Source organism: Lepidochelys kempii, chromosome 14 (assembly GCF_965140285.1).
Source record: "Lepidochelys kempii isolate rLepKem1 chromosome 14, rLepKem1.hap1, whole genome shotgun sequence".
NCBI lineage: Eukaryota > Metazoa > Chordata > Testudines > Cheloniidae > Lepidochelys > Lepidochelys kempii.
The window spans coordinates 34,833,924-34,848,383 of NC_136393.1; the positions used below are offsets into that span (position 1 = coordinate 34,833,924).

Sequence of the window (14,460 nt, forward strand, 5' to 3'; positions counted from 1 at the left end):
GTCAACATAGCCCAGTAATAATAATGATAACAGTAACAACAAAATCTGAGCCGTTGCTGTTGTCTTTTCAGCTTGGTTTTTGCATCATTTAACAGCTTGCGCCTCTGAAGCTCACCGTAGTAATTTGGTTCAACTTCCCTTGCACAAGTGCTGAAGGGACGTTGCACGACATACATTTCAATTTGATGAATTTCTCTCTCACACTGCAACTTGTTCAGAAATGGAATCAGATGGCTTCGGAAACACAGGAAACTGCCTTTCCCCCTGGTGCTGAAGTGTTTCTTTTTCTTTCTCTGTTTTGCTTTTCTTAGCAGAAGGTCCCAGAGGAGCCACCTGCTGTCACATTCAAGGTCATTTTCTGGCACTAGATTACCTGAAATACTTTCTGATACCCAGTCACATTTATAACTCTTTCACCTCTCCCCCCCCAGCCCCATGAACAATCGCAACCTACCCAAACACCACGCAGTGAGATGGCCCATAGCCACTTACAGAGCTACAATAACAGGAGATGTAAACACAGTGGTTAGAGGTCTATAAAATCATGAGTAGTGCAGAGAAAGTGACTAAGGAAAAGCTATTTACTTGTTCCCATAACACAAGAATTAGGGGCCACCAAATGAAATTAATGGGCACCAGGTTTAAAACAAATAAAAGGAAGTTCTTCTTCACACAGCGCACAGTCAACCTCTGGAACTCCTTGCCTGAGGAGGTTGTGAAGGCTAGGACTATAACAGGGTTTAAAAGAGAACTGGATAAATTCATGGAAGTTAAGTCCATGAATGGCTATTAGCTAGGATGGGTAAGGAATGGTGTCCCTAGCCTCTGTTTGTCAGAGGGTGGAGATGGATGGCGGGAGACAGATCACTTGATCATTGCCTGTTAGGTTCACTCCCTCTGGGGCACCTGGCGTTGGCCGCTGTTGGCAGACAGGATACTGGGCTGGATGGACCTTTGCTCTGACCCAGTATGGCCGTTCTTATGTTCTTAGCCAAAGAATACACTTTGTGACTTGAAAGAAAACCACACCTATGTAGCTCAGCTCTGCCGGCATGGTACTATTTAAAAGGGAGCACGCATGAGGATTTATGGCATTTAGAAGACACCTTTAATACTTAACATCTGAGCGATTGTTGGGGCACTTTGGAGGCTCTTGTGGCTGCAAAACAATCAGCTGCTGGCTGCATTTGAGAAATGCTGTTCTGGAGTCTAAATGAACAAGGCCTTCCCTTAGCCACATGCTGGGGAAATGAGGTAAGACTCCTTCTCATGAGATCACTCCCTCTCAGCTGCAGAGAAAAGCTTGACAACATAACCCTGAGTTTAAAAGGTTCAAAAGCAGATGGCACATACGGAGTTTAAACGAGACACACTTATTGCTTGAGGGCCCCACTGCCTGATTTTGAGATCTTGGCTTGTTCAAGTAGGTGTGAGTTGTATAAGTGTCACTTCTAGGAGTCTCATTTTGAGCCCCTTTCGAGTGCGGTCTCTTTTCCCATCTGTCAAGGTTTCTTCCCCACTTTGAACTCTAAGGTACAAATGTGGGGACCTGCATGAAAACCTCCTAAGCTTACTTTACCAGCTTAGGTTAAAACTTCCCCAAGGTACAAACTATTTGACCCTTGGACTTCCACTGCCACCACCAAACGTTTAACCGGCTTTCTGGGAAAGTGTTGTTTGGAAACGTCTTTCCCCCCAAAATCCTCCCCAAAACCTTGCACCCCACTTCCTGGGGAACGTTTGGTAAAAATCCTCACCAATTTGCATAGGTGACCACAGACCCAAGCCCTTGGATCTTAGAACAATGACAAAAGGATTCAGTTCTTGAAAAGAAACATTTTAATAGAAGAAACAGTAAAAAGAAAAGGATCACCTCTGTAAGATCAGGACGGTAAATACCTTACAGGGTAATTAGATTCAAAACATAGAGAATCCCTCTAGGCAAAACCTTAGGTTACAAAAAGACACACGGACAGGAATATTCATTCTATTCAGCTCAACATATTTTATCAGCCATTTAAAGAAATCATAAGCTAACGCATATCTAGCTAGATTACTTACTAAGTTCTAAGACTCCATTCCTGTTCTGTCCCTAGCAAAAGCCTCACCCAGACAGACACAGACCCCTTTGATGTTCTCCCTCTTTCCAGCTTTTGAAAGTATCTTGTCTCCTCATTGGTCATTTTGGTCAGGTGCCAGCGAGGTTATCCTAGCTTCTTAACCCTTTACAGGTGAAAGGATTTTTCCTCTGGCCAGGAGGGATTTTAAAGGTGTGTACCCTTCCCTTTATATTTATGACACCATCACATACATCTCAGGTTTGCTACAGATCCACCGTCTTCCCATGTAGCACCGTGAGCTGCTGACCCCTTTCTCGTCGTTCAGATACGCGCAGTCACCTCCTCCTCTTAAGTGAAACCTGCCACATAGAAGCCAGGGAGCTGCAGTCAGGTAGAGGCTGGGCATTTCACACCAGTCCCAGCCAGGGGAGCCGTTCTCCACAGTGCAGGCCTGAGTGCGGAGCAGCTACTCTCCCAGCCCCTCAGGAGCAGAGCTCAGGACAGCAGGGGCTTTGCAGAACCGCTGACTGTTCCTGACCCTCTATGCTGAGCAGCCCACAGGGGTGCTGAAGAATGGACAGTCCCCAGCAGGACAGAGAGAATTTGTTAGACTGATTGTCAAAAGGGACTGGCCCTCTAACAAGAGGGGCAGACCATCACCAGAACCAGACGACTGAGCAGGAAAAGCGGGGGACAGGAAGGATCTCGCCTCCTTGAAACACATGGAGCAGAACCAAGATGACACTGAAAGAAGAAATTGCATTCAGGGGTTTCCTTCTCCGTTGATCTATAACTCTTGAGCTTTCCATTGGGCATGGGGGAAAAAGAGAGTGTTGAAGAAGTTCCTTTGTGAAAGCATGTGTTCCTTGTTTGTAACCCTCACGTAAGTCTCCCAGAGTTCATCTGGTGTGGAGGGTGGAGCTCTAGGGACAACATGCCTCTCGGGAGATTTGGGAGGGTTCAGCACTGGTTTTGGATCCTACAGCAGCTGATCTGCAGGGTCCCACATCCTAAGGAGCATACCAGACAGGGAGTCTGTACCCCAGGAGAATGCCACAGAGGCTCGAACTCAGGACAGTGTCTGGTAGCTCTTCAGACCCAGTGAGGCTGGAAGCAGGTGGGATCCAAAGGTTGGGTCCAATACAGCAGAATGGGGACTGTCCATTGGGGAGCCCTGACCCAGCGCCAAAAGAGCCTGATTTTTCAAAGTACTGAAGTAACCCAGACCAGAGAAGTGGGGGGGGTCTCCATCCCCCTCTAATGGATGGCCTGCAAAAGAGCTTTATCAACCGGGGGGGAGTTTCAGTTAAAGAAGTGGATTCTTTCGCTGCTATGGCAGAGGCTCATGCTTCTACTGCTGAAGTCCCAGGGTTCAAGCAGCGCTGGTTTTGTGATCACACTTGGAGCCCACTGAAACCCATCGCGGGGTGTTGGGCAGCCATCACTACTGTACCCCGTTCCAGTGGGAGCCCCAGGCGTCCAGCACCTGTGAACCGCAGGCTCCTTTAACATCGGTGCCTTGTTGCGGATTCAGAGGCCTCACCAGCAAAGTCACTCAAACCTGCCGGCTGCAATCCCCAGCGGGACCTGCACCTGCCATGCAGTGCTCGGCATGCTGCCCTCTCTAGCAGCCACTGTTAACCTGAGCTCCCTGCTGCCTCCTTTCCCCAGGGGGGGTCAGACACCCCAGGGACCTTGCTGAAGAGGGCTGGGGGAGAACAGCGAGTGTCCCAGCTGAAATCCCAGCGCGCTGCGAGGGCATCTCTGGCTATGGCGGGCTCTGTCTCCGGCCCAGCACCGTGCTGCAGGGAGGAGCCGAGAGTTCAGGGACACGCCGGCTCCCATCGGTCTCCGATACACGCAGGACGCGAACGGACCAGGGTCGTGTCTGGTGGTTTCACAAGCACTGAATGGTGGATCTACCTGAGCTCAAACCGCTCAGACACCAGAATCCCCAAGCCCAGGGAATTAGTCCAGAGGGGTGAGAGAGACTCACAGGTGGTTGAATTTGGTGCCATTGGCCCATTTCCAGGGCTGACCCTGCTCCCTCCAGAGGCCGATCCAGTGGTCATAGACACCCTTATGGCGCAGCAGGAACGCCTTAAAGAAAGCTGAGGGACAGCAGGTATCATCCCCACCTCCCATGCTCCCCCCCACCACCCCTCCAGGGCTCTGTGCTGCAGAGAATCCCAGTCACATATTGAAGGGTGCTCAGTTTATTTTCAGGGGGGATTTTCCCCTCCCTCTTGCAAAGCACAAGATCCCCCGGGCAGTCTTAACCCTCCCACCGCACACAGCAGCCCCACCCCAGTGCTCCCAGTCACCCACACCCCAAGTCCCCCTGAGCTGGGGGCAGCTGTTGGGTCTGAGCTCTCTGCAAAGACGTCTCTTCTCACAGAGCAGCCACCGCTCACCCCAGCAAGGCAGGAGGAGGGAGGGAGGCAAGCTGAAGTGGGAGGGGTCAATGTGAAAGGATCCCCTCCTCCCCCGCCTCCTCAGCTGGCTGCTCCTTTCCCATCCCCACAACAGGAGCACTGACTGGGTTCTCAGTCCCACTCCAGCAGCCAGCAGGCCAGGAGATGCTTGAGCCAGCCCTGCCCTAGACAGAAGCTGTCTCCCTATTTGGGGAGGGGGGCAGCGGAGAATGGGCAATCCCTGTGATCACACACAGACAGTAGGGCCCTGGGCCCAGCCAGGGCTGGCGTTCAGCAGCTGGAAGTTCATTCACTCCGGCCTCCCAGCACGGGAGGGCTCACAGCTGCTCCTCACCCCACGGGGCAGAGCCCAGGTCCTGCTGCAGCAGCCATCCCTGTGCCCAGATTAGTGTCTGGCAACTCGAGAGTCTCTCACCGTTTCCTGCTCACTGTCGATCCCAGCCAGGGAGGCACCCGGGGCAGAGCAGCGGCTTCGGCTGTCGGTCCAGCTCCCTTCCGTCTCTGAGAAATAGTAGCATTTCCCTCGGTATCCCATCCAGCCGTCCGGGCACGAGGGGCTCGCAGGGGGGCACAGATCAGCTGATGAAAGCTGAGAGGTCAGCGCTGAGAATGAGACAGTCACATGGAGGGTAAGAATTGCAACGAGAATTGGGCATTTGACTGGAACAAAAATTGGTCAACTGACCAGTCAAATCTGTCAAAGAGTGGTCAGATATTTTAAAATACCAATTTATCAGAATTGGTTACCTCCCGCCAGGAAGAAAAAAGAGCAAGACGTCATTGTCTCCAGTAGGTTTAGCTTTCGATAGATATGGATCTACCTAATTTTTAAAAAAATGTACTTCACTGAGTTATTTTAGCTCAGAAAAAAAAGGCAAAACAATGAAACCAAGTTCTGGAAAACACCAGTGAGGCTCCAAGACGCAATCCGAAAGGCAGGCTGCCTCCTACCCCCAGGGCTCTCGCTGGAGCATTTGACTGCGGCCAAACAGGCAGTCAATTGACCGGCTTGCCAAGCCCATTGGGACCCCCAGCTGGGGCTGGTCCACTGCAATCAGATGCAGGGGGACGGAGACGTTTGTCACTGTAAATTTGCCTGGCAAGAAGGATTCCAGGGACACTCCCAGCCTGCGAGGCACTGACACAGCTCAGAGCATTTCACCCCAGGCACAAGATCAACAGCTGGACGTTCAACCTAGCAACAAACAGCAGGTGAACAACTGAGAAGAATGTGGGAACTTTCACTCAGGGACATGAAAGCCACAAGGGGGCACCAGAAACCACAGCCACGGGAAGTGACCTGTTGCACTGTGGGCCAGGAATGATGGAACTTAATTCACCTCCTACCTGCAGACTTTTCTCTCCCCAAACACAGCAGCAAGAAAGGCACTTTCTGGAAGCCCTCATGGCAGTGTAACCCTTTCAGAGCCATGAAAGAGCAGCAGTGGGGTCACCCATAAGTGACACCAAAGAGGATTTGAAAGGCCTGTCTAGTTGAGAGGAGTTGGACTCAAACCCCTCCAGATGTTTTCGAGCACGTCACTTTTGTTTGCACCACAGTAACTCGGTAGCTGGTTTTCAAGCCTTCCCATGTGGCTGGCGCTCAGCGAGGAACAGACACTCTAAGTCGGGAAGAGTTAGGAAACGTGGCAGCGGTGATCAGAAAGCGAGCATGTGTTCACCTCACTCACAAGGCATGTCTGACCCTGTAGATTTCACTGTCCAGTGCACGGTAGCCCACACCCCTGCCCTACTGAACTGAGCAGAGAAGTCAGTGACTAACAGTTGATGGCACAGGCTGTCTCCACCATCCATCTCCAGCTCAGATGCCACATGTTCTGCAGAGCTCCCTGCACCTGCAGGTGTGTAACCAACCCTAAGCTCACAGATTCCCACCTTACACAGTGAGAGCCAATGCTGCCCATTTCAACAGCCTGCCATTACAGCAGGGAGCTGGGATTCAGGGCCCATCTATATCAGAGCAATCTGCACCAGTATAATCACAGTGTTGCAGTGACATCCGGGCAAGCACCTCCTGGAGATGCGCTGGAGCAGTGCGGCTCGCTCTGGTAACTTCCTGCAGCGAACTGCACCAAGGCAAGCTCCTTTGTGCACCAGTGCAGTGCGTCTGCTTTAGCGGTTTGCACCAATTCAACTGCACGGATGTCATGACATCGGCACAGAGGATTCCTAATGCAGACAGACCTGGATTCAATCCCCTCTGCCAGCTGCTAAACCCTCCTGGGGCCGAGTGATCAGATCCCAGGGCAGTAGAGAAATCCCATCCCCGACAGTCTCCAGCACGCCCTGCGCCAGACGACGGGGGGATACAGCAGGGTTCATGTTCACCGCAAACAGACGCCCTCTGCACAAGCACACGCTGTCTGTGCAGCCCGGGGGTGTGAATGGTGCTAAGGGACCCTTCATGGCCAAGCTCAGCGATTGGGGGGTTTCCACACTGCGCTGGTGGAGGGGTCTAGACTTAATTCTACAGCTCATTTCAATAACACGGCAGCACCTGCCGCCCGGCCACAGGCGTGACCTGAAGATTCTGGAAGGCCAAGCTGGTAACCTCAGAGCAACACAGGGAAGGCAAAGGGCTCAGGGATGTGCTGCACCCTGTCCCATTGGACACCCTGGTCAGGGACTGTTTCATGGCGCATGGCAAAGGCGACTTGGGTCCAAAGTGCTCAGAGATGGGCTGGGGGGGCTAATGTCAGTCAGATCGTCCTGACACAGAGAGTGCCCAGGTGCAGGGGTCTGGGAGGGAGCAGGAGGAGGGTCGGGGAGGAACATCCCCCAGGAATCCTCTGTCCAAGGGGCAGAAGCCGGACAGGCCGGGAGGAGAGAGGGACCGTGGTAGGTCACGGGGGAATGGGATGCACAGAGTTCGTAGATGGAGGGGAAGGGAGCGGGGCGGAAGCTGGGAACTCACCTGCCAGAGCAATGATGGCAGCGATCAAAGCAGACGATACAACTGTCAGTGCAACCACAACTCTAGGGGTTGGACTTTTCTTGCAGTTACAAGGAGGGTCTGAAACAGACAGACCCGTCAGGCAGGGCTGGGAGGACACGTCTCACTGACAGCACCGGGGCTGGAGCTGCCCTGGAACATGCACCGTTCTGTTGATTGCTCCTTCCGTCAGACACTCTGGGAGGGGAGCCCAGAGGGTCAGGCAGACCCCCCCACCAAGGGGAGATGGAGGGTCCATGGCTCCCTAGAGCTACCCTGGGGCTGTTACCAAGATCCGGCTCTGGTTGGGTAGCAGGGCCGCAGAGCAGCAGCAGGGCCATGGTAAGAGCAGCAGCTGTGGGGAAGTACAGACCCTCCCCCTGCTCTGGGCAGGGAGCCTGAGGGGAGGGATACGGACCAGGGCTGCTCTCGGCCCCGCACCCCAGGCAAGTGGAGGGTCATCCACAGCTCCCTGCAACTGTCTGCACTGCAGCTGCCAGCCAGAGGTGGGGTGGGGGGACCTCAGGGGGAAGAGGAGGGGGAGGGGCCAGTGACAAAAAGTGGGAGGGCCACGCCCCCTTCCAGCACTCCAGGCAGTCTCAGTGTCTTTCTCCAGCCTGCCCCCAGGCAGAGATGCCCCATTACCTGGGTTCCCTCCAGGCTCCAGGTGTCCATTGCCATTAACACACAACTCCTACAGCGGCTCTTCGCTCTCAGCAACCCAGCTGCTGGCCCCATTGTCCCTCTCAGCGACACTCAGGCCACAGACGCTGCTGCAGGTGCTGGGCTGGGGTCAGCTCCTCTCGGTCTGAGTGGGTCCGATTTGGCAGCAGCAAAGCCGAGGCAGAGGTCCTGGCCCTGGCTCCCCGTCCCTGCTCCAGACTCTCCAGCCGATGTGAACCCGAGACAGACTAAGCAGGACAGGTCAGGGGTGGGGGAGGCCATTTGTGGTTTCTCGTTGCCTGCCCAGTATGCAGTATGCCAGAGGTGGTGCCATGATGATTAAAACCCCTTAACTCCTATCGGCCCCTCCGCCCCCAGGGCCGCAGAGACCTGATCTCCTACAGGCCCCGCCCACCAGTGACAGGCACCCAGCTGGGGGGTGGGGGAGAAGACCCTCCTCACACACACAATCCTCCTAGAAGTAAGTGTGAGTAGGGATATCATAAGGGGACGGGGCTGGGGCTCGAAACAGCCCTGTCCCTGGCCCAGCCCCCTCCTGGCAGGACGGGACTTGAACCAGTGTCCTGCACTCCTCTGCCCGACCCTTCCTTTCCCTTCCCTGGGGGGCTCTCGAACCCCCCCCGTCCTTCGGCCCGGGGCCCGCCCTCCGAATCGCCCCCTTTTGGCCCAGAATCCACCTCCCTTCGGCCAAGAACTGACCCTGCCACAGCGCTGCCCTCCCCATGCGGTCCCCAGCCACCGCCCGAGCCCCCCATTTGGAGCCCCACCCCCATGCGGTTCCTAGACACCCGCCCGAGCTCCGCCCCCATTCCAGCCCCACTCTCCCTATTTGGAGCCCCGACCCCCATTCAGTCCCCAGCCCCGAGCCCTTCCCCTCCCGGCCACCGCCCCATTCGGGCCCACTGTGCCCCCTCGCCCCGGCCCGGCTGTGACTGTAACCAGCCCGCAAACCCCGCCACGCAGAGAGCGAGCCACCGCGGAGCAGCCAGCAGCACCCACCCTCCCTCCCAAGCCCTGGGTGGCTCTTTCAGGGACCCCTGGGACCGGGAGCGTCTCACCCACAGGAATAGCGCCCAGCGGCGCAGCCGTGGGGAAGGAGGTGAGGTCCCGCGCACCAGCCAGGCCGACTTGCAGCCGCATCCCGCCGTGTGAGTTCACAGCCACAGCACGACCTCAGCCACAGCTGAAACGCCAGTGCCCGATTTCCTCACAACAGCGGCCGATGCACATGCCCCCTGCCCTCAGCCCCGCCTCCATTTAACCCGGCTCCCCCTTCTCTATTGCATCAAACAAGGTGCACAAGTACTCCTTTTCTTTTTGCAAATACAGACTAACACGGCTGCTACTCTGAAACCTGTCATGGTGCAAGGCACTGAATTTAGCCGTATGGAGTGGAAATCTATCAACTTCATGAAAAAACTCATACAGATACAGACAGACATCATCTTCCTTTCCAAATGCAAACAGATGGACATCATACCAAAAGGACTGAAGGTAAAAACTCCATTACAATCTACATACCACACAGACTATGCTGACAGCCTGTGCCACACGCTCTCAAAGAAACTGCGGAACCACCTGATCAACATCCTCTACAGCAAACAGGGAAAGATTAAGAATGAGCTCTCAAAGCTGGATACTCTCATAAAAAACCAACCTTCCACACAAACTTCCTCATGGCTGGACTTTACAAAAACTAGACAAGCCATTTACAACACACACTTTGCTTCTCTACAAAAGAAAAAGGACACTAAACTCTCTAAACTACTACATGCCACAAGGGGCCACAACAGTGGTTCCCTTAATCCACCCAGCAATATTGTTAATCTATCCAACTATAGTCTTAGCCCAGCAGAAGAATCTGTCCTATCTCGGGGCCTCTCCTTCTGCCCCTCCACCCCCACGAACATGATACAATTCTGTGGTGACCTAGAATCCTATTTTCAACGTCTCCCACTCAAGGAATATTTCCAAAACACCTCTGAACAACATACTAACCCACAGAGACCTTGCTACCAACACTACAAAAAGAAGGATTCTAGGTGAACTCCTCCTGAAGGTTGAAACAACAGACTGGACTTCTACAGACGTGCATGGGCTGAAATAGTGGAAAAGCAGCATCCCTTGCCCCATAACCTCAGCCGTGCAGAACACAATGCCATCCACAGCCTCAGAAACAGCTCAGACATCATAATCAAAAAGGCTGACAAAGGAGGTGCTGTTGTCATCATGAATAGGTCGGAATATGAACAAGAGGCTGCTTGGCAGCTCTCCAACACCACTTTCTACAAGCCATTACCCTCTGATCCCACTGAGGGTTACCAAAAGAAACTACAGCATTTGCTCAAGAAGCTCCCTGAAAAAGCACAAGAACAAATCAGCACAGACACACCCCTGGAACCCCGACCTGGGGTATTCTATCTGCTACCCAAGATCCTTAAACCTGGAAATCCTGGGCGCCCCATCATCTCAAGCATTGGCACCCTGACAGCGAGATTGTCTGGCTATGTAGACTCCCTCCTCAGGCCCTATGCTACCAGCACTCCCAGCTATCTTCCAGACACCACTGACTTCCTGAGGAAACTACAATCCATCGGTGATCTTCCTGAAAACACCATCCTGGCCACTATGGATGTAGAAGCTCTCAACACCAACATTCCACACAAAGATGGACTACAAGCCATCAGGAACAGTATCCCCGATAATATCACGGCAAACCTGGTGGCTGAACTTTGTGACTTTGTCCTCACCCATAACTCTTTCACATTTGGGACAATGTATACCTTCAAATCAGCAGCACTGCTATGGGTACCCGCATGGCCCCACAGTATGCCAACATTTTTATGGCTGACTTAGAACAACGCTTCCTCAGCTCTCGTCCCCTAATGCCCCTACTCTACTTACGCTATATTGTTGACATCTTCATCATCTGGACCCATGGAAAAGAAGCTCCCTGGGGGCAGACAGCTGGGTGCGTTTCCCTTCCGTGTTGCTGACCTGCCCAGCTGAGCGGGGCTGCAGCCGCGGGACCCTCTCCCCGAGCCTGGCGGCTCCCAGCGGGGCAGCCCGTCCCCTCGCTGCTCCCTCTGCCTGCCCACCGGGGTCACTCTGAGCCCGCTCCCCGGGCGGGGGGGGGGGGGGGGGCTCTGGCTCCAGGGGACATGAGCCTGGGCGAGCTGCGAGCCGGGCTCCAGGCGCCGGCTGCCCACGGAGCGATTGGGGGCTGGGGGTCTCCTCCAGCAGGTGAGGAGGGGCTGGTGTTGTGCACGGATCGGGGAGAGGGCGAGCAGGGAGGTGCCGGGTTGGGGGGGGAGAAGAGTTGGGTGGGTGCATCGATCACACTGGGGAACGCGGGGTCTATTGGGGAGGGGGCTGTGTGCTGACCAGATGGGGGAGGAGGTTCGGGTGGGGTTATTGGGGAGTGGGCTGTGCACTGACCAGATGGGAGCGGGGGCAGGTGGGGTCTATTGGGGAGGGCGCTGTGCGCTGATCAGGTGGGGGTATTGGGGAGGGGATGGGGCGGGGTCTATTGGGGTGGGGGCTGTCTGCTGACCAGATGGGGGAGGGAGTCGCGCGGGGTCTATTGGGGAGGGGGCTGTGCGCGGACCAGATGGAAGGAGGGTTAAGGGGGGCAAAATAGGCGGGTAACCTGCAGGAGCTGAAGTTGCCTCCCGAGACAAGAGCTCTGCTGCTGGGCAGCAAATCACGAGCGCGGATCGTTTTGGGGTGGAAGGGGAAGTGATTTTTCTCTGCAGTGAGAGAAGACGTCTCCGTTGGTCCCCAGGGCAGACTTCGTTTCTTTGTCTTTTAACTGATGGGCCAAAGTGTCCTAACGCCCCCTCTGAACTGCCGTCCCAGCAGCGCCGCGTGTCTCAGCCCGCCGTGTGGGGGGAGTCTGGGGCTGACCCTCACTTGGAGTCCCAAGCAAGCACTGAGGACGAGGCGCTGAAGGACGGGATCTTACTGGAGGGCAGCTGAAGAGATTTTGTTCTAGCAAAGCGCCAGCTCTCTGCCTAAAGCACCGATCTCCTGCCTGCTCTGAAATCCACCCGCTGACTTGGAGCCTTGACAGTTTGTGTGCCTCGGGGGGGGGGCACAGGGCCATTTGGACAAGGGATTTCTGAGATCCCCTCCTCCCCCTAACAAAACCCCCAACCAGCTAAAGTTGATCTGCTTTCCATACAGCCAAGGCTGCTCAGATCACTGCAGCAGGGTTTTAAATGCATCCGATGAAGTGAGCTGTAGCTCAGGAAAGCTTATGCTCAGATAAATTTATTAGTCTCTGAGGTGCCACAAGTCCTCCTGTTCTTTTTTTAGATGGCTGAGAGTTCTCCAGCAGAGTGCAGGGCGACCCCCAGCCCTTTGGGGGAGATCAAATGACCACGTTATGAACCACTTTGATTCTAGGTTTGCCTGCTGCTCAGCCGGTGTGAGACTCAGACGCCAAGCAGATCACACTGTGCCCGTGCAGGGAGAGAGGGGAAGGAGCTTGAAAGCTAGTTATGGGTGCCTGTCACGGGTAGGCAGGGCATGTAGCAGATCAGGTCTCTGAGGCCCTGTTTGTCAACCATTCAGTTTTCTTCAAGTTGCAAGGAGAGAGGCTTGTAGACGGCCTGGAGAAGAAATCGCTTTGCATGAGGATTCTGTCGATGTTGAAGCCGAGGGGTGTTTTCTGCAAAGGGAGGAGGTGGGAAGGAACCTGCTTTACGGCTCAGGCTCTGTCTGCACTTAAAACACGATAGAATCATAGAATCATAGAATATCAGGGTTGGAAGGGACCCCGAAGGTCATCTAGTCCAACCCCCTGCTCAAAGCAGGACCAATTCCCAGTTAAATCATCCCAGCCAGGGCTTTGTCAAGCCTGACCTTAAAAACCTCTAAGGAAGGAGATTCTACCACCTCCCTAGGTAACGCATTCCAGTGTTTCACCACCCTCTTAGTGAAAAAGTTTTTCCTAATATCCAATCTAAACCTCCCCCACTGCAACTTGAGACCATTACTCCTCGTTCTGTCATCTGCTACCATTGAGAACAGTCTAGAGCCATCCTCTTTGGAACCCCCTTTCAGGTAGTTGAAAGCAGCTATCAAATCCCCCCTCATTCTTCTCTTCTGCAGGCTAAACAATCCCAGCTCCCTCAGCCTCTCCTCATAACTCATGTGTTCCAGTCCCCTAATCATTTTTGTTGCCCTTCCCTGGACTCTCTCCAATTTATCCATATCCTTCTTGAAGTGTGGGGCCCAAAACTGGACACAGTACTCCAGATGAGGCCTCACCAATGTCGAATAGAGGGGAACGATCACGTCCCTCGATCTGCTGGCTATGCCCCTACTGATACATCCCAAAATGCCATTGGCCTTCTTGGCAACAAGGGCACACTGCTGACTCATATCCAGCTTCTCGTCCACTGTCACCCCTAGGTCCTTTTCTGCAGAACTGCTGCCTAGCCATTCGGTCCCTAGTCTGTAGCTGTGCATTGGGTTCTTCCGTCCTAAGTGCAGGACCCTGCACTTATCCTTATTGAACCTCATCAGATTTCTTTTGGCCCAATCCTCCAATTTGTCTAGATAGCTGCTGCAGCCCTTTAGTACAGACACTTCCCACAGCAACGGGACTCCGAGTCCAGCGCTCTAGGCCTCGCTGCCTCCATTAGTACAGAAAAGGGTGAGAAAAATGATGAGGGACGTGGAGCAGCTTCTGTGTGAGGAGAGATTAATAAGACTGGGACTTTTCACCTTGGAAAAGAGATGACTAATGGGGGATAAGATAGAGGTGTAAAAAATCATGACTGATGTGGAGAAAGTAAATCAGGAAGTGTTGTTTACTCTTTCTCATAACACAAGAACCAGGGGTCACCCAATGAAATTAATAGGCAGCTGGTTTAAAAGAAACAAAAGGAAGTATTTCTACACACAATGGAGAGTCAACCTGTGGAACTCCTTGCCAGAGGATGTTGTGAAGGCCAAGACTATAACAGGGTTCAAAAAAGAACTAGATAATTTCATGGAGGACAGGTCCCTCAACTGCTATTAGCTAGCATGGGCAGGGATGGTTTCCCTAGTCTATATTTTCAAGAAGCTGGGAATGGGTGACAGGGGATGGATCACTTGATTACCAGAGCTCCTGTGATTCTGGGTTGTTTTTTTTTTAAATCTCTCCACAATTTTGGTTGCAATTGAAACTTCTAGTTAAAGCGATCAGTGTGGGGGGAGGGCGGGGGCTGGACTCTCTGTTGCCTTGCACTTTGTTTGTGTCACCTTTACACTGATGCAAAGTGAGCATGAAATACCAAAAGAACTGCAGACACTAGTGTAAATGACACACACCAGG

General features: G+C 53.6%; 1 protein-coding gene across 1 annotated transcript; it reads right to left on the reverse strand.

Annotated features, from left to right (window-relative positions):
* Positions 1–1,460: 1,460 nt before the first annotated feature.
* LOC140898121 (C-type lectin domain family 2 member D) lies at positions 1,461–9,272 on the reverse strand. The gene is given in 7 exon segments (XM_078848701.1): positions 1,461–1,499; positions 2,302–2,419; positions 4,057–4,160; positions 4,911–5,098; positions 7,431–7,529; positions 8,094–8,235; positions 9,132–9,272. Coding segments are annotated over 7 exon segments (831 nt in total).
* Between the last annotated feature and the right edge of the window lie 5,188 nt (positions 9,273–14,460).